Source organism: Curcuma longa, chromosome 7 (genome assembly GCF_044706935.1).
Source record: "Curcuma longa cultivar G26 ecotype Majalengka, Jawa Barat chromosome 7, ITB_CL_G26_1.1, whole genome shotgun sequence".
Lineage (NCBI taxonomy): Eukaryota > Viridiplantae > Streptophyta > Magnoliopsida > Zingiberales > Zingiberaceae > Curcuma > Curcuma longa.
In genome coordinates, this window is record NC_133867.1 from 6819066 (window position 1) to 6843509 (window position 24444).

General features: G+C 38.1%; 2 protein-coding genes and 1 pseudogene across 2 annotated transcripts; 2 read left to right on the forward strand and 1 right to left on the reverse strand.

The window, feature by feature from the left end:
• The first annotated feature begins 21 nt into the window (after nt 1–21).
• LOC141832549 (uncharacterized) lies at nt 22–1940 on the forward strand (annotated as a pseudogene).
• Nucleotides 1941–2232: 292 nt separating this feature from the next.
• Nucleotides 2233–4313, forward strand: LOC141832550 (large ribosomal subunit protein uL1c-like; the record flags this gene model as incomplete). Its single annotated transcript, XM_074720044.1, is given in 7 exon segments — nt 2233–2292; nt 2294–2467; nt 2469–2525; nt 2637–2682; nt 2685–2815; nt 2894–2948; nt 3921–4313. Coding segments are annotated over 7 exon segments (657 nt in total), but the record flags the coding sequence as incomplete, so codon positions are not given.
• Nucleotides 4314–4751: 438 nt separating this feature from the next.
• On the reverse strand, nt 4752–23445 carry LOC141832455 (uncharacterized). The gene is made up of 18 exons (XM_074719962.1): nt 22901–23445; nt 21033–21579; nt 14130–14378; nt 13730–13821; nt 11408–11615; nt 11144–11325; nt 10827–11063; nt 10100–10278; nt 9274–9367; nt 9125–9181; nt 8906–9040; nt 8525–8590; nt 7273–7386; nt 6102–6263; nt 5900–6028; nt 5703–5804; nt 5486–5565; nt 4752–5404 (listed from the first exon to the last, which is right to left on the reverse strand). The coding sequence occupies exons 1-18, from the start codon at nt 23423–23425 to the stop codon at nt 5128–5130; spliced, it is 3435 nt and encodes a 1144-aa protein (XP_074576063.1). The 5' UTR covers nt 23426–23445; the 3' UTR covers nt 4752–5127.
• Between the last annotated feature and the right edge of the window lie 999 nt (nt 23446–24444).

Consider the following 24444-nt stretch of genomic DNA (forward strand, 5'->3'; position numbering starts at 1 on the left):
GTTTTTAAAGGCAGTGGGGATCGGCGCGAGCGGAGATGATGCAGAAGGGAAATCTGTTCAAGGGCTTGCAGAAGAGGAGAACCATCCCTCCCAATCGCCATGGGAAGACTTCTCAAACCCGGAAAGGTTTCCCCTGATCCCTTCTCCTTGCGTGCTTGCTTTGTTGTTGCGTACCGTTAACTAGGCCTCGCCATGGTCCAGGGAAGAAGTTCTTGAAGCCTTCCAAGATATCCAAGGATATTTGATTGCAAAATTCTCTTTTTGCATACCTTGATAGCATGGATTCTGTCTTTCCTCCTCTTTCTCCTCGTTTCTGCAAAACATATTGCTCCTTCAGTCTGTTTTAGGAGGTTGTTTCATACATTGCAAGGATGAAGGTTTCAGTCACCATAGACTTCAAAGAGCTTCCTTGTTGATGGAATACTGATTTCATCAGTTACCCTTTTCCATTACCCAAACAAAAAGATAGAATGACAACAAGAACATGAAACATTGCAGACTCTAGCTCTTTGATCCTCTCGTTTCTTCTGCAAGAAAATATACCTTTTGCTCCTTCAGTCTGTTGATTAGGTCTGAAGGTTTTACAGTAAAGTAGCCGACTTCCCGGAACCCTAATAACGGTTTCAGGTCACCATAGATTTCAAAATGCTTCCTTTTTTAAGCATCTATTCGATGCGCCGAACTCGTGTGAGGATCTCTAGGTATTTGAGGTTCTAGCTGAACATGGAATGCTTTTCTATACACCTCTCCTTGTTGTTGAGACCAACCAATTTGCTCCTGTAGGAATAAGAGTAATATGCCTGATGAGACACAGAGCTGCAAGCAACAAGTGCTCCTCATTAGACCTGATACAACCAGTAGAAAGGAACTAGATTTAATAGTTATAGAAGTATTTAATGCTGCAAATCTTATATATAAAAGAGATGGTTGCTAGACAACATGGCCAAAGGTTAGAAAACATGTATTTTGTAGTGTTCTTTGTGTCTGTCAAATAATACTTCTCCACTGAGGGAATGGGAAGCTGGAAACAAACTCTTGCTGTGTGTGTGTGTGTGTGTATTTCTCGTGGCTCATTTTCGGCTTTAAACCGTGGCCAAATATGCATGATCAGGCTACCAGCTATACTTTCACATTGAGGCACATTAAGCTTTAGAACACATATTTGTCTTGTCTTATGTAAGAGGAAGACTGTTTGGCACAACTAGGGCTGCAAATGATCAAAGTCTTTGCGACTAACTCGATACTTAACTAGATAAGTGCTTGTTTATGTTCATTCACTATACAAATATAAAAGAGTCAAGCTTAAACATTTGCAAGCTTGTATATATCATAATGCTCATAGACAAAGCTCATGAATAGTTCAAGAACAAAATTGTTTACAAACTTGTCTATGGCTCCATCATATGTTGTCTCTGTAGTTTTTGCTCGAATATATTATTTTTGGTCTCATTTATTGGGTTGTCGTTCAATCCTCGTCTTTAGTTGAGCTTGGCCAAAGCTCGAGTCCAACTTAAGTTCGAAGCTTTTTACTAAGATAACCTAAGAAGCTTAAACAATTTTGTTTGGAGGATATTTCAACCTTCATCTCCTTCTGTGATCCTTGACCTTTCTGAAATTGTGATGATAACCAACAATCTTGTGAGGGGTAAAGCTCTCTAAATGATTCCATGCTTTGCTATCCAAGAACACATATTTCTACAAATATCGAGATGTAAAGCTTTCCGATCGATCGAGATCTAGTACTTGAATCTTACTTGTTCTCAGGTTTTTAATGTTTAAACTCCTTATTGAAGATGCAGAGCTTATGATTTAATCAATTCATGTAACAGGAGCTGAGCAAGTTCATAAACCACTGCAATGAGATCAAGGCTGCAACGGCTGCTAGCAAGGAGGGCGGTCAGCTAAGCATTCTGAAACCTGAAACAAATGCTTCAATTTGATTTTTGTTGTCAAAACTAGTTTTGTTGTGTTTTTTTTGTTTTTGTTTTTTATTTTGATTTTTTTATGACTTTGTAGACCTTTTTTTTTTTATTTCTTATATATTATATAATTTTAAAAAAAATAGAAAAAAAAGAAATTATTGAATTCATTAATTTGATTGTATTACTCTATTTGTTTAATTTAAGAAAAGGGGAAAAAAGAAAAAGAATAAACTCATTTTTTTTTTATATAACGCCGGCTAGGGGAAGCCTCCCTCTGGCCGCTGTCGATTCTTCTTTTAGCAGAAGCCTGCCGCCGCTGCCCTCGCCTCGCAGAAGCCTGCCTCCGCCCCTCCCCTCCTCCTCCTCGTCTTGCCGTTCCTTCCTTGGTGTTCCACAATCTCCACCTCCTTACCAAACCATGCCTTCAAATCGCCCCGAGAAAGTTCGAGATTCCGCCGCTTCGCGCTGAGCTCTCAACCGTGGCTGAACCGCAGACGGATCTCGATGGTGGTGAATCCAGGTTCGACTCTGCCGTCGCCACCATCGACTGCCCCGACGAGACCCAAGATCTGCAAGGCTGCCTTGCTCCTCAAGAGGGATAGAGTAGACCCTCTCCTTTACTCCCTTTTGGTTGTTTGTTTGTTTGTTTGTTTGTTGGGGTTGCGCATGGGGTTCGAATGAATCGTGCAAGATTTGTGGAATTTCTTGGCGCAGACAAGGTCCAAGCGGTTTTTGGAGATACAGAAATTGAGGGAGAGGAAGAGGAGTACGATGTACCCACCGCGGTCTCGCTTCTCAAGAAGACGGCGAGCTTGAAGTTTGTGGAGTCGGTGGAGGCCCATTTCCGCATCAACATCGATCCCAAGTACAATGACCAGCAGCTGAGGGCTACGGTGCTGATTCATTATCTTGCTTGTCTTGAGACATCTTGAATTTTGTGGGTTGCTTATTTTGTTTTTCATGTCATGTAGGTGAATCTGCCGAAGGGAACTGGGCAGACTGTTAAAGTGGCTGTGCTAACCCAAGGTGGGTTATCTTTTTATATGTTTGGTATGATTAAATTATACATTATATCTTGAAATTGAAATACTAAACAAAATAGAAGTTGAAAGGCCTAGTGAAACAATATAAGCTGTATAACTTGAGGAATTCCATTACTTCAGTACTATGCTATTTAGAGGAGTTTTGGTTCTCATATTAATAACTATTTTGTCATCTACCCTGTCAATTATCCAATGAAATTTATACTGGTATTACATATAAGGGTGAATTGCATTATATGATCAGGTCCTCTTATATCTAGGGTTTTTCTCTGGACATTTCATCTGGTGGGTGAGAAAGTAGCACCCTATTTACAGTGTTGACTGTCAAAGACTGCAATTTAGTCTAGTCTAGTAAATATTTTCAAGGCATTGTATCATCACTATGGCTGCATATGTAGTCCATATTCCTTGGAGTTACATATCACTATACTTGCAGCATCTTAGACATTAAGTAAAGACTGATAAGAATTAAAGGAAATTAGAAGGGCATTAGTAGAAGAGAGAAAGGAGATAAGCTTGGGTCATATTTGACATGTAAATTGAACAAATTTTGGGTTGTAAGCTTGTAGAATGCTCTTCTAATTTAGCATATAGTATCTCTCATAAAAAGTAACTTAGCATGTTTCTTGGACATCTAGGAAAATAGTAGTTAGGGTGACTGTTGGAAGGAAGTTTAAGATGGTAGGTCAGACAACCAAGAATTTCATTTCTCTTTTTCTTTTTCAGGAAGAAAATAAGTAGAGACAGTCAAGCAATTAACTGATATAAATTGATATGCATGCAACTTGTTTAATATTCCAACTTCAGTGTTTTTGCAAATAATCTTTGGTTTATTTTAGTCCTTCTATGATTATCACAATTATATCAGAAGTATTGAAAATTTGATCACACACATCTAGTATTCATACTTAAGTATGTTTATATATGTTTTACATACTAACTTTAAGTTCTGTAGGTGCAAAATTTGATGAAGCCAAGAATGCTGGAGCTGATATTGTTGGTGGGGAGGAATTAATAGAGCAGATAAAAGGTGGATTTATGGATTTTGATAAGTTAATTGCTTCTCCAGATATGATGCCCAAAGTCTGAACTGATATCTTATGCAAATGGCTCTTTCTTGTTTGTTGCTACTGGTAAAAGTAACAGTAAGATTCTTGACACAATTTTAGTCAATTAGAACATGGATTTACAGAAGACTATGCATGGATTCAGGCAATTTCTTTTGACAGGGAAGTTAGTGTATGCATCCTATTGTCCATGTGAAAATAGAGGCCTGCTATATGCAAACATTTCTTCTGGTTAAGCCGGAATTTGCTGTAGTTTATGTCAAAAAGGTATTTTAATCCAAATAGCCATAAATGAATTCTCAAAAAGATGTTCACCTTCTTTTTTATATGTGCAATGCTTTTAGCGATAAGACCCAGTTATTCGGTTTGCCCTTTTTCTCTAGTAGGATTTGACTTCTTCACAATAACCACAGATAACTGATTGACTTGCTACCTTAAAATCACTACGTTGCTTTTGATTAACCTGCTTTGAACTTCTGCTCGTGAGTAATTACAAGGTTTATGCAAACACAAGCCAGTGACCTAATAATTAGCAGTGTGCAAATGGTTCATGCCAGCAGTGCTAGCAAAGAACTTTACAAACCACGAAACAAGCTCCATCAGTTCTGGTTATCAGATGTTGAATCTATCGGTCCATGTTGGTATTCATCCCTCCCACGAACAAATCCGGACGAGATCAGAAACCAGATAATGGAAAACGTAGAGAACAAATCCGGACGAGGTCAAAACTTTCTTATAAAAAAAAAACATTACCAGCCATTACAAGCATTAGTTGGTACAAAAAGCCCATAAAAATACGGAAATATATAAACAGAATAAATAAACTAAATTCAGCTGATACATCTGGAAGCCAAAACACTATATTCCTTGCCTGCGTTACAGATTTGGCATGCTTCTGATTCTTCAGAGATGGATTCAACACAAAAACACTAGCATAGTTTTGGTGAACTAGACCAAATGCACTTGACGTGCCATCCATTGTCTCAACCTTAGATTGGGAAATCTAACTCACCCTTTGTCGCATTTGTGTTTGGTGCGATACATCCTTTGCATCCATGGCCACTAACAGAGATGTACATAGCAACCTCTGCAACATTATCGTGCTCTTCTTCGCATTTGTGATTTTCTTTTGGCCTGTACTCTAGGAACTTCCTTCGTTTTCTGATTGAAATTTTTCTTACCGATCCTTCTGTTCTTGTCCATTGCCATGCGGTCCGGAGCACGTCGATGTCTACTGCTATCTACAGACTTCTGAACCCTGTTTGCACTGTAAGCATTATTAGTCCTTTGTTTCTTCTCCCTTCCATTTTCGCTCTTGCTACCTAACCCTGGACCCTTCTCTTCTATTTCATTATGAGTCCTTTTCTTTCCTCTGAATAAAATCAACACACCATGAGCAAGCACGATCAAGTAAAGAAAATCTAGAGATTCTCAAGGCAAAGAAAGTTCAAACCGTTTGGAGGCAAGATCTTTCGAATTAGATTTTGCTTCATCTTTAGCTGAACCACTATGTTTCTTCTTGTTCTTGCGGGCCTGTAATCAGACGCAAAATGAGATGACGCACACAACCTTTTCAGAATTATACTAAAAAATTCATTGTTGCCTTGCTATAATGATACAGCTGAAAAAAAATTATGACTTCCTAGATATGAATATGCAAGCTAACTTACCTGATGAATGGATTTCAAGAAAACCTTGTATTTTTTGGGTGAGTTATGATCAACTGCCTCAAGACCACACTTTCTGATGAGAATGTCAAGTATAACTACAACCTGTGATCATGGAAGAGACGCTGAATCTGTTAATCACCCAGAGAACACCAAAGGAGAAAAGAAATTTAATATGTAAAATAGTACCAAAAACATACCTTTGATCTGAAATGATATTTGGTTACTTCAGACCACGGCAATATTCCTTTCAGGATATCAGGAACTAAATTAATAAGGTTCTCTAATTTCACAGACGAAACCAACACTTTGACAAAGCCTAATGCTGCCTGAATCGGTCATACATAGAAGCAGAGATCAAAAACACTTAGCAAACAAGGGAGCAAGAAGCTAAAGACTTACTTTAATAACTTCATTAGATTTGCTTTGAAGCAAGAACAGAACAGAAGGTATCAGGTTCGGCACAGACAGACAAAACTCAGCATCGTTGTATATAAGCAATGAAAGAGCAGATACTGCACCACTCATGATGTGGGTAGATTCACTAGAGAGATAGCCCATTACCTGAAAAAACAATTTTATCAGGCAGAGTTAAATTAACGAGATATTACTGTCACCGAGCATGCGATAAGAAGACAAGGTCTTATTTGTGTTTGATACAGTTTCCCTGTGACCTTTCAATTTCTGATAAACTCAAATATAAACATGATTTTTCAAGATTGAATATTGTTACCTTCCGATTTTTTTTTGTTTGTTTTTTGCATGCATGGACAATTTAAGGAGTGTCACATGGATAATTCAAAACGGATAATTAGATGGTGCAGATCCTAGATTGAATTAGAATGCTTGTGAAATTGCAAGAGTTCTATGAGTTCAGTAAAAGAGAAAACAATAGACACAATCCTCGATTCATTCTGTAGCAAACAACCTGGCTCATGATCCAAGGGCAAAATATCGAAATGGGACCCATATGGTGCGATGCAATTAAGCAATACATCTAAAGTGCTTTGGAACATAGAAAAAGATAAAGATGTTAACCTTTAAATGGCATATTCCATTTTGACCGCTAAGCCAGAATCTACATGCACCACAACAACTCATTTAATATAAAATACTACTTTCAAACTGTTATTAGTCCTAGCTATTGGGTATTTATGACTAGTAAGGGAAGAACTAATGCAGATTAATCAAAAACTGGAACAGGCATAAGCTTAAATTTTCGAAGTTTAACTTCCTACAGTAGAAGACTTTGGATGGTAGGTGATGTATTATTGTTCTGTTTGTTACAATATCAAAACATGCTCCCCCTAATCAGATTATGGTATAGAAATGCTCCTTTATAATGATTTATCATAAAGAAACTTTAAAAAGTTAAGATACAAAATAAAGATAGTTCAAAAAAAATGCATGTGTGATCTTGGATAAATACGCAGCGAGTAAAAGAATACGAACTTTTGCAAGGTTTTTCAACTGGGCGAAATTATGTCAGTGTAGTGGGCTGATCATATGTCCTAGCACCACAGAGGAAAATTCTTATAGAAGACATCAGAGTACCTTTTGTTTGCATACTTACCATGACAAATAGCCGCCTAAGATCTGGTTGTGAATTGCCAGAATGGCAATCCTTCAGGCTACTACTAGTTGCCAGCAACATATCATATGCTAGTTTTCTGGATGCTTTCTTTGACTGCATAACATATGTAAATCAATGAGCTCAGAAAAAGACTAAAAACAACTATACTGATAACTAATAGCTTGATGTATTTTTCACATTTAAAAAAAAACATAGCATAGGACGACAACAAGCAGCCATATTTCACACTATATGATGTTAGCTTAAATGGATGATTTTCATTAATAGAGATTAGAGCTATTCAAGACCTTCAGTATTAACAAGCCACATACATTGCTTCTTGTTGCATTAACTGAAATCTTTCTTTGAGCTCCCTCTATGCTTCCTACCTATATTTGTTCTAATTGGACAAAGTTATTACTACAGCATCTACCTATCTTCTTTGAACGCCTTCAAACCTTAGTAATTTCCTGGCGCTGTACCCTCTATTGAGTCTCCTAATTATTGGAGAATATATCCTCAACATTCCTATCTATCATACTCTAGCTTTATGCAAATAGTATTTCCTGCAGTGCAAAAAGTTTCATCTAGAAGTCATGAAATGTTTTGAATCTGTTTGAATTGCTTGTAACTGATGGGGAGTATGACAATCAATATACAGATGGAAAAAAACCCAATGTGTATATAACAATTGCTAGATGAAGGGGAGCCTTGACACAACGGTAAAGTTGCTACTGTATGACCTAGAGATCACGGGTTCGAGTCACGAAAACAGTCTTTTGCAATGTAAGGTAGGGTTGTGTACAATAGATCTAATGTGATCTAACCCTTCCCCGAGATCCTGCATTGGCAGGAGCTTTGTCCACCGGGCTATTGTTTTTGGGTCAAGACAAAAATTTTATGAACTACTATATCTTGCAACAAAAAAATATTAAAGATAAATCATCAATATCACAACTGTTTCACCATTTTGTTAATAAAGCTCACTGTTCCTCATCCTAACAGTTTAAAACCTCCATTTTTCATATGCTACAAAATATGAAATCAGAATTAAACATTGCCTTTTCCAAAGGCTAAAAGTTAAGGAATACAATGTAGAGAGTGATTCAATTCCCAGAGGCAAAACCAACTGAGCTGATCACATTTCCCCGATATGAATGAAAATGAGGAAAAAACATGTCAACCTCTAAAGCCGAGAAATAAAAAAAAAAAAGCCAAAGAGGCAGTGATGGAGGCAAACACAGTAAACAACCTTTAGGATGAGTATGATATCGTTCAAAATTAGAAAGGCTTTTGCATTACTTTCCTCCACATTCTTCTGCAAAAGAATTTAAAAACAAAAGAGGATAAGCTTATAAGTCAAAAAAAATTAATACACAAGTTGGCATATGAAGTTTTTTCCCACAAAAGATAGATCTTTGTTACACTTGATCTTATGAGAACAGTAATCATAGCAAAGTATGACAAAATGTAAAAGTTGGTCGTATAATAAGGACTGGTCTCGACATGATAAACTCTAGTCTCTAATTATTCATTCAAATTTTATATGATGCACAAAAAAAACTAACAGTTAAAATACTAAATAAAAAAACCAAATTGAAACAAAAAACCAGAAGGGTCTTGGAGTTCTCACTTTTATTATGTGAACCAATAATAAATGATAACAAGAGATTCGATATGTTTCAGCCTTATAATCTCCAAGGACTTCTAAACTGTGGAGTAGATGAATCAAATCATCAGTCCGAGCAACACAAAACCAATTATGCTTCTGCATGATAAGAGAAACAAGCAGGTAAATAAGGAAAGACAGGCCTATGCAAGAATGTCAATTGACAACACTATATCTGCTGACCTCGATAATTTTTCTCAAAGCAAAAAGTTCATCTGCTTTATTTGTGGTATCTGTAGCCTGAGAACAAAGGTAATTTATAAATTTAAACTGCACTATGCGCAGAAGGTTACTTATTGGTCGCCCAAAATAGACAAGTTGCTTGACTATACCAATAACGATAACTTGATAAAATCAAATATCAAGTTAACCAGATCCCCATCAGAGGCTTGAATGAACGAGGACACAAGTTTAACTACCAAACACCTGCAGCAAAAACAGGTTTATTGGTAATCACAATGCTTTCCGAATTAGTAGCTGCATGATAAAAATTGTAGAAATAAATTGTTAGCTTCATGGTTGTCAACATTGGTTGCATTGGCTGCATTGCAATACTTCTATGGTTGTCAATGACTAACTGATCAATAATATGTTGGAACACTCATTTTGGTAGTCTATCTAATCATTCTGGATGCTTTCAATGCCGTATTCTCTTACATAGATATAATCATATTTGCAGCACTTACTCAATTTTTTGTTGATTTCTTTCTCTAACCTCCATGATCATGGGAGGAGAATGCTTAAGAGTTTCTGTATCTTTGAAAGTTGATTGGTGTACTAGACCCTGCTTTATGGATACAACACACTTTAAGAATACTTCAATGCCACCATTTATCTGGTACAACACACGATATTACTTGTCATTGGAGTTTACATATGCATTTCAAAATGGTTTTGAGCCATGTGAAAGTATACGGATACTTATTTACATTTCCAGTTTCAGTATGCAACATGTATACTCTCAAGGCAGATGTGTATTACAAACATAATTATCCCTACCATTGGCATTCAATCATGTTAACAATGACATACCGTAGTTAGAAGTTTCAATGCTCATTCACAAAACATGAAAATAAATTTGAAAAAAAATGAAATGAAAAGGAAAGGAAAATAAAATGTTAGATAAGTTTGTTGATATATTAAAATATAGACAGATACCTTTCTTGGCTTTTCTCTGTTGTACTTGTTTCCTTTTTGTCAGCATTTTCAGTGTCACCCTCGCATAGTTTATTAGATTCCTCTAATGTATTCAATAGATCAAACTTTTTCAACAATGATAGGAAAAATTTATGAAGATCATCGCTCTTGACAAGCGAAGACAATGACTCTATTGCATCCTGCAAAAATTAAACCCAGGCTAACTCAGTGCATGTAACTCTATAAAAAAGTGAAACAAATGCATAAGGCTGCTGACGCAGCATATAACTCATGCAACATATTTTAAAGTCTATTTCAATGTCAAACACAAAACTTTAAGAAAAAAATAGAAGTACAGATTTGTATTGATGAAACAAATATAAAGTTACAAGTAAATGTGAAGATAATTTTTTTGTAGCAGCAAAATTTTCTTGTCATCCCACAGTCATATAGATAAATAAGTTTCTCACACAAGATTTTTAGTTCTCACAGGCCACATAGGAACACGTTACCATCTACCTCCTCTAGCCAACCCATCTCCTTTACATTAACAGCAAAACCGTTATCATTTTCTTTCTCCCACAAAATTAAATGACAAATGAGAACAAAAAAGGCTGTCAAACTGAAGACGCCAGAAGTAATTAGATCACATAATTTTAAAAGCCACCCCTGTATAAATGAAACATTGTGTCTTCCTAGCAAAAATTTTGAAAATCAAGAAATTGTATTGTTAAGATGGATTGTACACCTTCAGAAAAGCATGCTTTTCAGGAGGAGCACAAAAGAAAACATCTGCAAGAGTCTGAATCAAAACCATAGAATTGGATTTTAAAGCCTCTATGTTTTTTGATGCAGTTTCCTTTGTATACTCAATAGTGAAGCTTTGTGACTTGTGGGAACTTTCCAATGCAAGACTATCCACCATGGCATGCTGATTCACATCTTGATTTGCCTGAAGAACACTTAAATTCTCCATCACAAGTGTCTGCATTATCACAACAGCAAATGTAAGGCAGTAATTATCTACAAGGTCAAGCAATCAAACTACAATGATAATAGCAGCACCTGCAAGCTTATTGATATGGCTTCATGCAAAGAGGAATCATTTTTTATAAGATCTAGAAGTATCTTGGCAAGGGAATCAAAGTTTTCAGAAGTATCAGTTGGATAGTGACAAAAAGCAGGAAGCAAATCCCACAATTGGCGTACATATGTTCTGAGCCTCTGTTGTAATCTTGCACTGGTGACTAAAGAATAAAAACAGAAGCCAAGGTAAAACAATTGTAAAGTGTAAGTATTGAAGTTAATTAGAATAGGTTCAGTAAATACCTTCAGCACAAGCTTGTTGCACACATTTAACAAGTGGGAATATGTGTTCCATGAAAAAATGTAATGATGCTCCACGCATATTTTTCTTTAGTATAGGTATCATCCAAATATTTGAAATTGTAAATTTATGTTCATTGAAAGATAATGGAATCAATATAAACACCTCGTGACCCATAGCAGTCACAGCAGATCCAATACATTCGCAAAGCTGAATTCAAAATAAAGAAAACAGATTAAGTGGCACTGAAATTTACAGAAGATCTTACAATTAGAAGAAAATTATTCTAAAGTATTGTAGATTAAACTTCAATCAAGAACAACTCAAAACAAATCTCCACTTAACTACAATTAAACTTATTACGACAGATTAATTTGGGATGTGAAAGAAGGCTTATTATTTCTTGGCATCCAAGACAATATGAGAGAAAAAAAGGAGTACAAAATGTGCACAGTTTTGGACTAGTGCATATATCGAAATCTGCAATCTGTATTGCACGAAACAGGCAATACCAAACCATTCTGAAGAGCATCAACACAGCTTTGAAACAGCTTAACTACTGGCAAAACCACCAACAAAGCTCCACTTCTTGCTCTTTCAAACAGCAGCACTACCAAGGTGGCTTGAGAAAGAAGACCTGTTGCTTCATTAGCAAGAGGTAATGTCCTATGAATCTTGAGATATTTGGGTCGTGAGTTAATGTTTACTTTTATCCTGTAAAGCATTGCTGGTTGATTGATCTCATAACATTCTGTTTGAACAGTTGAGCCATCAAATAATTTGCTGAGGTGCATTCCTTGGTCATGTGAAATTGTGTGAACAAGGTGTCATCTTGACTTGTGGAGGTGTTGGTTGATTCCTTGACAAACTCTCATTTTGGCATTAACTGACAGTGTTTAATCAACATTGATGGATATGAGTTTGTGGCTTGTGCCTGTCAATTTGATTAGAGCGTCGAGCTACTACAAGAAAATTTAGTATTGTAGTCAATGTGTTCATAGCAAGTAGGAGCATGCGAGCTCTTATTCATCAGAACTGCCTGCAGCAGTAACTGTCACAAAGTATAGAGCCTTGAAATAGTGTGAGCCTCAAGTGTTTGCCTCTTGTTGGAAAACATAATACTTTGTATTTCTGCGGATGATTGGACGAGTCAAAGCGAAAGACAAGAGCATTTTAAAGCTAGATGGTGAGCATTAGTTTTATGGAGTGATGGCAATCATTTGAATATGAATCTTTATTCTTTGGCTGTCAATATTGGACCTATCCATGAGTTTCATATTTGTTAAATTACTTTAATGATTGATTTCTTGGTCTATAGATGATATGTGAGTTGTAAGTTATTTGTTGACAGTCTGTATTTTGGCCAGGAGATGAGTTGATGATTGATTCTTTATAAGAGTTATCATTATTAATTTGAATCTGGATTACTTGATTTATGATTTGCATTGTTGATTCAAGAGTTAAGATTGGCTTATATCTCTGATTCATGATATAAATTGCAACTTGGCTTGTTGATCTATTTTCTGAGATGATTTTTGACATCATTATTCAAATCAATTCAAAGTAACTTTAAATACAGCATGATTAGTTTCTATTGCCTCAAGTGTTTGCATTTTTGACATCATAAGTGCTTCTCGTACCAATCATGGAAGCTTCTGGCTCCACCAAAAGAGAGTAACCTAGAAAAAGTGCGCCCATGAATGCATGACATTAATTTTCCTTTTCCCACCAAATTTTTTCCATTCCCCTTGAGATTAACTTTAGCATAAATCAAATGACCCACCGGTCTTAACTTTGTTAAATTAATTTCCCATCAATCTGATCTGTAAAATTCTTGCAGTTCACAATATCTAGGTCATTCAATCAAAGGTTCGACATCAAGTTGCCATGCAATCTGCTAAATTATCACATGAAATACAATGAAGTGGACCGACTAGATGATTGTTTGATATAATGTGCTTACTGCCCTGCAAAATCTAGCCCAGGGTTTCAATGTAAACAATAATCTTATATGATTCAAATTCATGAAATGCTAATATCAAAACCATACCATCAAAGATGTTTAATATCTATCTTAACCAAGGAGAAACACCAGTGCATTAAGAATTCTTATTAGATGACCTGTTTAAGGGTAAAGATAAACATGAATATCCATACATCTCAGATCTAGTTTTCAACATCAAAAAATGGTAATTAACAACATGTTTACTAGTGGTTGCCTGAATGAAAAGAGAATACACTTAAAAGGATCATTCGAATTGATGGAAATGAAGCAGCAATTCGAAGCTTAATATTGTATTTAGGGAAGCATCATTTGAACTTACAGACTCCATTGAAGGTGAACTTGCATCAGCTTTTCTTGTATACCGTGATAATTTAAGCAATATATCCTTCATAAATATGTTTGACATCTTACCTATAGTGAATCATGGAAAATAATTAGCGTGAATATTGTTCGACACAATTATCTATTTATGCATTATCAGATAAAATGGAAGGAAAATCATTGTAATGCATGTAATACAAATAGCATAGGGTCAAAATGAATATAGAGTACAATGTCTGCATATAATCATGAACAGTTTAATATCGGTGTGTTGAAAATTACTATCAGTAGTCAGAAGGAAATATAAATGAATAAAATTTAACCAATTAATTTGTAGTCAAAAGCAGTAGCCATGAATTTGAATGAAAGTGTTGGGGTAAATTAATAAAAAAACATACCAAGTTTAAGAAACAAAACTGAAATTACACCAAGCATATGTCTGGTGGGAGTACTGCAAGCATCAAGCAAACTTTTTATGCTTGAAATGATATTTACAATTGCACAATTCTCAGGGCTGCTATGTTCAATATTATCACATGATTGGTTTGCAGTAGGCAGTGAAAGGCCTAAATCAATCTGAACATTAATCAAGTCTTTCAAGATTTCAGCAACAACTTCTGATATATCGTTATCAGCATCCAGATATCCTGCAAAGGCTCCAAAAAGGATTGAAAATAAGTTATAAGAAAAAAAAGTAGCTTCCTGCAAAAGTTATATATATAGACAAAAAAATCCATAGAAAGTTAATTAAGCAAGTATACTATGAAACCTCACCAATACTGTGCACATGCAAATCAGGATAAAAAAGAGAATGGTTTATAAGAGATTTTAACCCAATGATTAATGTTTATAATAAAAGGTGATAGTCAATAAATTTGACTTTAGGTGATTGTCAGTGGGGTAATTCAGTGATATGAGATATGAATGATAAAATTGTGAACATGCAAATCAGAATAAAAAAGATCCAATGGTGTATAAGAGACTTTTCTATATCAAGACGAGATGACCCAACCCTTAAAATTTAAAACACACAATAGTCAATAAATTTGACTTTAGAAACCCTGAGAATGGTGATTAGTTATAAAGTATGAACAATGAATAATATAATCAAGAGTATAACTGATGGATAAGATTGTCAATATAATGCTTTGCATTACTTATATTGCATCATGATAAAGTATCATTAAATACCTCGAAACAGAATGCTTTCCATAGTATCATACTCGAATATGCATTCAATTAAATCGTGATTATATACCACAAAAGGCAGGAAAAACTGGAGTTTGAAAGCACTTAACCCGGTGAACAATGAGAAAGAAACTCCATCCAACTTTTAAGGAACAAACATGCACCCACCATGTACCCAATTATCTTTACAGATCAGCAACCACTAAGCAGACCGCTCTTGAACTTGAATGATACTTTATCAATATATGCATCATGATTCACATTGCGCAGAGGTTTACCACAGATACTGAAATTTTAATCCAAATTGATACAAATGTCTAATCACTTATGCAAGGATAACGGTTTTACATCAATCACAATGAGAAATACAAATCTGTTATGGCCCAGTTCCAACTCGATTCCTTCAGCCTGTACCTTAGCCAATCTCGCCGACACCGAACGCGTCACAGGGCGATTCCACAACCCCAAGGGAATGAACCTTTTGTGCTGCCCTATCGTGAGAGATGGGGAGCCTTGCGCGAGGACAAGGTAAGGCAGAAACAGGTTGCACGAGGGCACGGCTCGAGGGCACAGAATTGCAGAGACGGCTGTCTTATTCCATAAACAACCAGAAAGATAATTTCTGGTTTTATACCCTACATCTGCACCACCTTTATTAACCTAAATCATGGCCCAAGCCCAACTAATATGACACCCTATAACCGAAAACCAAAAACAGTAACAGAATAAGAACAACATTAACGAAACCGAACACTACGCAGCGCCTTCTTCCAAAACCATACTCGCGATTCTCTTGGCTCGTCTGTGGTACTTGATTATGGGCGTTGGCACTGTAGCCTCAGTCCTAACATCCCTCCACGCTTCCACCTGAGGGCCAACGGCATTCATGAACTCTGGATATCGTTCTGTCATGGTTGCGCGCTCCTCCCAAGAGGCTTCCGCCGATGAGTGACCCACCCAATGAATAAGAACTTCTTCTTAAACTCCTTGTTTGCGGAATTCCAAAATAGCCTGAGGTGTTAACTGATCAATAGCCACCGGAACAATGGCCGGAATCTCCGGCGTGACGGTTTCTCCCAAATGTCTCTTCAGCTTTGTAACATGGAACACGGGATGAATCCGCCATTCTGTTGGTAACTCTAATTCATAAGCCAGTTCTCCAATTCGTTGTTTCACTTTGAATGGTCCATAGAATTTGGCCTGGAGTTTCGACATTTTGCCTCCAGCGAACACCTTCTATTGCGGTTGAGGCGGTTTCACCCACACTAAATCTCCAACTTGGAATTCAAGCTCACGATGTTTCCGGTCATAGTAGGATTTCATCACCTGTTGACTGTGAGCCAAATACTCTGTCATTCGTGTCAACATTTCGTCCCGGTCTCTTAATGCCTCATCCACCGCGGCTAACTTTGAAAGGCCGGACTCATAAGAAACCAGAGTTGGCGGAGGTCTGCCATACACTACTTCAAACGGCGACATATCTGTGGTTGAGTGATGACTAGTGTCATAGGAATATTCTGCCCAAGCCAACCAATCATGCCATTTCGAGGGTGCATACGAAGTAAAGCATCGTAGATATGTTTCCAAAATTTGATTGATAGCTTCCGTCTGTCCGTCTCCTTGAGGATGATATGCAGTGGTGAATTTGAGCTTGCTTCCTGATACGGAGAATAATTCCCTCCAGAATAAGCTAGTAAACGTGACGTCACGGTCACTTAAAATTGATTCCGATAGCCCGTGTAGCTTATAGACATTCTCGAAGAATAACTTAGCCACCGAAGGGGCTGAATATGGGTGTTTAAGAGCCAAAAAATGTGCATATTTTGAAAACCTGTCGACCACAACTAGCACCACATTCTTCCCATTCGACAGGGGTAACCCTTCCACAAAATCAAGCGAAATATCCGACCATACTCTCTGAGGAATGGGTAATGGTTTCAGTAATCTGGCTGGCCTTAAATGTTCAATTTTATTCTGCTGGCAAACGGCGCATACTTTCACGAACTCGGCTATATCGCCCTTCATTCCTTTCCAAATAAAATCTGTTTTAATTCTCTTCACTGTTTTCAACACTCCATGATGAGCCGTATATATGGCAGCCATGATCACAGCTCTCATCGGGGAACTGCTCTGCACAAAAATTCTCTTCTTGTAAAAAATCATCCCATTTTCAAACTTCCAGTTGTCGTCCTTCAGTCCCTGCTCAATATCCGATTTAATCTGTTTCAATTCCTCAGACTCGCTGACTTCAGATCAAATGGTGTCAAACAATTCTGGATACGGCATTGTGATGGTCATTAATCCGAGTTCTTCTTCATCTCGTCTGGACAGAGCATCGGCCGCCAAATTTGTTTTGCCACTTTTGTACTTAATCTCAAAGTTGTATTCTTTCAGTTTTCCGAGCCATCTCTGTTGGAATGGGGTAAGCACCTTTTGTTGTAATAAAAACTGTAGACTTTTGTGATCAGTTAGCACAACAAACGGCTGACCTAGCAAGTAGTGCCGCCAATTCTTTACGGCATAAACCAGTCCAATGAGTTCCTTTTCATAAACAGCAAGCCCTCGCTGCTGGGAATTTAACTTCTTACTGAAATAAGCAATCGGGTTCCCTTGCTGCAGTACCGCTCCTACTCCCCAATCTGATGCATCACACTCCACCACGAAGGGTGCCGAGAAGTCAGGTGTGCTCAGGACAGGGGCTTCTGTCATGGTTTGTTTCAAGACTTCAAAAGCTGTTGAAGCGTGATCTGTCCACATAAAATTTCCCCGTTTCAACATTTGTGTCAAGGGGGCAGTCCGTTCGCTGTACAAGGGAATAAAGCGACAGTAATATCCAGCCAGTCCCAAAAAACCCCGTAATCCTTTCATTGTCGTGGGTTTCTTCCAATCAAGAATTGCCTGAATTTTCTACTGATCCACCATCACGCCTTTATCGGAAATAATATGCCCCAGATAGCTTACTTCCGATTGTCCAAATTGACACTTCGACCTTTTCAACCTCAACTGATGTTGTTGTAACGCTGCATATACTTGCTGTAAATGTTGTAGATGTTCTTCGGGGGATCTGCTAAAGATTAATATATCATCAAAAAATATCAAAACAAATTTCCTCAAATAATCTTGGAAGACCTCATTCATGAGCGATTGGAAGGTGGCAGGGGCATTTGTAAGTCCGAATGGCATTACCAAATATTCAAAGTGACCATGGTGGGTTTGAAAGGTTGTTTTCTCCACCGAATTTTCTTTCATGCGGACCTGATGATATCCAGATCTTAAATCTAGTTTGGAGAAGATTTTGGCTCCATGCAACTCAGCTAATAATTCTTCAATAGTGGGGATGGGAAAGTGCACCTTTACTGTTAAATCATTCAATGCTCTAAAATCGATACACATCCTCCAAGCTCCATCATGTTTGCCAATGAGGATCACCGGAGCAGCAAAAGGAGATGTACTGCGTTGGATCCAACCCTTATTCAATAGCTCTTGACATTGTGCCTCAATCTCCGTCTTTTGATTATGTGGGTAGCGGTATGGTCGTTTCATTAGAGGCGCTGCTCCTTCCTTCAAGATAATTTCATGATCACAAGCTAGAGGCGGCGGCAAAATCTGTGGTTCTTCAAACAGACTAGGAAATTCCTCGTTCAAGCTATTAATTTCCTATTCCATATCCAAGCTGAGAAGTTCTGGCCGAGATTCTCTCTGATCTATTCCTTGCAAGTTGACTACACGCCCAAACACCATGAAGCTCATCTGTTTCTGCTTGGAGTTCCATTTTATTTCTCCCAGCTCATCCAGCCAATTTATTCCCAAAACTCCCTCATATCCTCCCAAAGCTAGGCCGTAAAAAGTAATCAGGAATTTCTCCTGACCAATTACAGTTAAAGCTTGACACGCTCCAGGACTGGTAATCGCCCCTCCATCAGCTACATGAACGGTGCTCGGTCGCGGTTGTAAGGCCAGTCCTAATATCTCGATCAGTTCAGGACGCAGGAAGCAGTGCGTACTTCCTGAATCTATCAAAAACCTCACGGTTCTGCTCCCAATTTGTCCTTCTACTTGCATGGTCTGGTAGATCGGTTTGCCAGTGACGGCCAGCACTGAAACAGCAACTACTTCTGTGGTTTCAGTGGTATTTAACACATCAGATTCTTCATCCATTCCTTCATTAAGCATATCAGATTGCATCATTACATTGTAAAGATTCTTGCACTTGTGTCCCGGTTTAAACATCTCGTCGCAATGGAAACACAATCCCTTGGCTCTCCTCTCCTCATATTCTGCTCGCGGAAGTCTCCAGTCTGGTGCTCTTTTTATTGGGTCTTCTCCCACTCGTCCCTTTCCTCTATCTTCTTCCTTGCTCCTCTCATTTTTCTCTCGTGAACTGCCATACTCCTTCGGTTTTCCCTGTTTCTCTTTTGCACCCCAGAATTCCTTAGACTTCTCTCGATATACTTTCTTTGCCGCCCGAATGGCGTCGTCCGCAGTTTTCGGACATTGTAAAATTACTTGGATGTCCAGTTCTTCCAGTAATCCATCCAAATAATGGAGCAATTCATGCTCTGTTGACATTCCGTCCACTCGGAACATTATCTCCTCAAATTTCTTGTTGTATTCTTCCAAACTCTTATGCATCTTTAATCTGTTCAGTTCTGCAATAACATTCTCAGTGTCTCTACGGCCGAAACGTCCTTCGCATGCTGACTTAAATCGAGACCAGGTCAACTCCGGGTTGCCCTTAGTTAGCTTCATAAACCAATACTTGGCGCCGCCTGTCAATCTAGTCCCCACCACATGCAATTTCTCATAGGGCTCTGTATGATGGTACGAAAACAAGTGTTCGCAGGTGTTCAACCAGGCTACAGGATCCTCTGATCCATCAAATTTCAGAATTTCCAATTTGTAAGTGGTTTTATTTCCTCCATACCGCCGGCGAGGTTCCTCCTCCTTGTCTTCTCCTTAGTCATCCGTTTCCCGACTAGGGCTTTTGCCACGCTCCTTACGATGTTCCAGAGCATCAACTCGCATCTGCATCCCTTGGATTCCCTTGGTGACACTGGTCACGGCTGACGATATCTCCGTCACCGTGTTGCTCAACTTCTCGATCTGTCTGGCCATACCGTTGAAGCGCCGATCAATCAAAGCCTCGGCTCCCTTGTCCCCGTCGGTCATCCTTCGACGAGGGTGCTCTGATACCAGATTGTTATGGCCTAGTTCCAACTCGATTCCTTCAGCCTGTACCTTAGCCAATCTCGCCGACACCGAACGCGTCACAGGGCGATTCCACAACCCCAAGGGAATGAACCTTTTGTGCTGCCCTATCGTGAGAGATGGGGAGCCTTGCGCAAGGACAAGGTAAGGCAGAAACGGGTTGCACGAGGGCACGGCTTGAGGGCACAGAATTGCAGAGACGGCTATCTTATTCCATAAACAACCAGAAAGATAATTTCTGGTTTTATACCCTACATCCGCACCACCTTTATTAACCTAAATCATGGCCCAAGCCCAACTAATATGACACCCTATAATCGAAAACCAAAAACAGTAACAGAATAAGAACAACATTAACAAAACCGAACACTACGCAGCGCTTTCTTCCAAAACCATACTCGCGATTCTCTTGGCTCGTCTGTGGTACTTGATTATGGGCGTTGGGACTGTAGCCTCAGTCCTAACAAAATCCTAATTGAACTGCAAAATGAAGCTAAATATTGTAGAAACATTTCAACTAACAAAAATATCTAGCGAGTTAGCAGATAAATGATTGATGCATTTTATGGCTATTTACCCCGAGAATAATACAGATCAAGAAGATCCATAATACAAGTATAATGGAAGAAAGTGTTACCAGAAAACTAGCAGTTCAAATATCAAATGATCCAAAATTGCTAACAAGTGAAGCTGATACTTTCAACACAATCACAGGAAAGGAAGAACGAAAAGGTAAAAACATTAAATTAAATTTGAATGCCCTTAATATGAACTATAAAGTAGAAAATGCAATAACTATCTTCCTCAGCACACCCTTAATTATCAAATTGATGTTAGATCATGATTGAACTAAAAAAACAAAAATTGGAATAAGGAGCAGAGATTACAGTTGCGCATAAGCGTACCTTTAACTGACATGAAGACCACAGGAAGTTTGCTGATCCATATGGTGGGTTGAAAAGTATGGAGTTTGTTCAACAAATTTCTCAACAATTTCAATCGAGACACTATTGTCTCATCAGGATTCTTCTCACTAGAAGATAAATAAGATGTAAAAGCAAATATGATCTTGTCTGATTCAGTCAAAAGAATCTTAGTTTCTGTTTGTTGTACTAAAGAATCAACAAGTTCAATGACATGTCTTGTAAGCGATGAGGAAGCACAACTCAAGAACCTATGAGCATCAGAAAAGATCTCCATCCGTACTTTCTCAGACAGGTACGGGACAATAAGTTTAAGGGCAATAAGCATATGGATGATTTCCGGATGTTCACTTTTGGGTAACTCTTTGAAATCAGTCTCACCAGACATTTCAGTAGTACCCATTTCTGCAGCCAAAGATATGTATTTCTTGTACAAAGATAACAAAACCTTGCTCGCCTTTTTGATGATGCCAAAGCTCTTGAAAGCTTCAAATACCTTCTCAACAGATACTTGGGCAGATCTCCGCACCTAAATCATAAAGAAAAGTTATATCTCTTAGCAAATAAGAATAATCACTTACAAATAATTCATGTAAAAATCAAAATGACAAAATATACAAGCATAACTCAAGCAAAAAAAAAGCAGAATTAAGCAAGCATGATTGATCGTAAACTCAATTTATTGCTTCAAACTTAATTGAAAGCATCTAAAATCACTGGGGGGATGACAAGTTCAGCAATATAAACATTAAAATTTTAACTCCACCTAGAAAGGACCATCATCTTGCAAAATGTATATCAAGAACTATGGACTATATAAGTTCAAACTAGTATAGTTACATTAATTACATGATTAATACATAACTGACATTTGTTTACAATAACCATCTATAGCCCTGAAACATTGCTGAACGTGGACATAAAATCATTTTATTGGCTTATATATGTATCCAATTAGCATGAGTACATATAGAAGAGCTGAATTACAAACACAGTTGAGTTTAAATAATCCAATCCCTAGACGGAACAAGACATATCAAGAACCAATGGCGATGTTTAACCTGAGTGCCAACCCTAAGAAGAAAAGGAGAACTAGGCGGAGGAGGAGGAGCTGTGTCCATGGTGTACCCATGAAAGCCTTCACAGACCGATCAAAGTGCCCCTGCCCCCCCCCCCCCCCCCAATAAAAGCTTTGGCACAGCCTATTTCTCTTCCTCCACATAATCTACATTTTGCGGAAACCTCCTACAGTAGTTATTATCCTTGCATGAACCCTAGAGTCATTGCATACAAGTTTCGTTTATCTCAGAGAGTTCTACATGCCAATCGACAGCTGGAACGAGATGTTTCACCCATGCCAGTTCGATATTATAAACAATCGAGCATGGTAACATTAGAAATTGCTTGCATTAGGCAAACTTATATCAGTATGATACCTCCTAGGAAACATTCTAATCACTTCAGATACCTAGTGAAAAATCAAAATTCATTTTTTAATTCTAATGATAATATCAATGTGCATTCTTGTCATTCACCTTTCTTTCTGAATAAGTACAAAATTCATACTACTCTCAGAATGATTATGAAACACATTCAACTCCACAAACAATAGCAAATAGCTGTAGAAGTTAATTTGGGAAATCGACTAGGAAAATCTGGAATGATTACATAACAACTCCTTACGCCCGGTTTGAATTGAGGAGAAGGAAAAGTAAGAGAAAGCAAGAAAGGGATTCGAAGTCATCTGTTGGATAAAGGTTTTTGCAAGGATGGGAGCAGAATATTGATTAAAGCAGTTGTTTCTTGGACTGAAACTAGCTCAGGCGTCGAGATTGCTCAAAAAAGGGTACCTTTGGCCGCTTATCGACAGTGAGAGCCACAAGCACTTGCAAAGGCAATTTGAAAGAGATCCAGTCCTCCAAATCCATCCGAAGCACCAAAACACCCAGCGACTTGACTATGGACCGCACAGCCCCAGTAGGAAGCTCAGCAGCCGAATCCTGAAGGCGAGCAGAAAGAACGCCGGCGGCATCTTTGGCCTTGTGCGGTGGAAGGGACTCGGAAGGCACGAACGGGAGAAGGATAGCGAGGAACGCGGAGAGAGTAGCGACGGCGCCGTGGTCGGATGCGTCAGCATCGCGCATGGCGGTGATGACGGCGGCGAAGTAGGGCGTAGGGGCGAGTGGAAGGCCCTCTTCTTGGAGAATTGAACGGATGGCGGCGGCGGAGGCGCAGAGGTGGCGGTGCTGCGGGGCGGAGGACTTGCCGTAGCGGTCCATGAGAGCCGTGCACACGTCAGAGCCCGGTGCGAGCCTGAGGGCCGGTTGCGATGACTCCTCTTCTTCACCGCCCTCCTCCGCCGCATGCTTCGGCATCGCTGTAGCTGGAAGAGGAACGACGGCGAGAAACGAAACGGCGACGGACTAGGGTTTAAACCTAACGACAGTTCTCCTTAATGGGTTCAAATTTATTTATTTTTTTAAGTTTATTTGTTAAAAAAAAATCAAATAATAGATTAAATATTTATCTAATGCACGAACTTTATATAATATTTTACTCTTAACATTTTATAAATAATCTTCAATAATAAAATTTTATATATTTAATTTTTTTTTTATATTTTGAGTAATTGAATAGACAAGCTACGTTAGCCCAACCGATGGAGCAAACCAAACCTAGCACTACTGATTGGCTCAAATTGTAACGAAAATTAGAGGTGTAAACGAACTAAATAAAAATTTATAAAAATTACAGATGTAAACGAACCAAACAAGCTCACAAGCTTTTTGAATTGGCGTAAGCTCTCAGTTAGCCTCATTCACTATCCCTGAGGTGACCGATTCGGTCCTATGAAAATTTCTTATCAACCATTAATGTAAATCGAGAAGTACACGCAGCGGCCAGTTCAGACGTTCGATAAATCGAGGAAAGTGCACGCAACGGCCAGTCCAGACGCTCAGCATCCTTTGATTGCGCTTCCCATTTGAAGAAAAATTTATACAAATACGCTATAGCTGAGAATCGAATTATAGATGTCTGGATGACAACCTGGATGTCCTACCGCAATATCATTGCCCCAGAGATGGCTTAAGCTATAAGTTGTTTGAATATGCTAAATTAAAGTTCGAACCATTTCAAGCTAAAATTCAATTTTGATCTAATCAAAACTCAAACAACTCAAATCATGTGAGCTTTTCTAATTGGCTTAAGCTACAAGTTGTTTGACATATGCTAAATTAAAGTTCAAACCATTTCAAGCTATAATTCAATTTTGATCCAATCAAAACTCAAACAACTCAAATCCAACTTAAGCTTCAAATTTCATTTCAAATAGAGCTGGAAGTAAAATTATTGATATTTTTAAATTTCAAATCGAATTCAAATAACCTACATA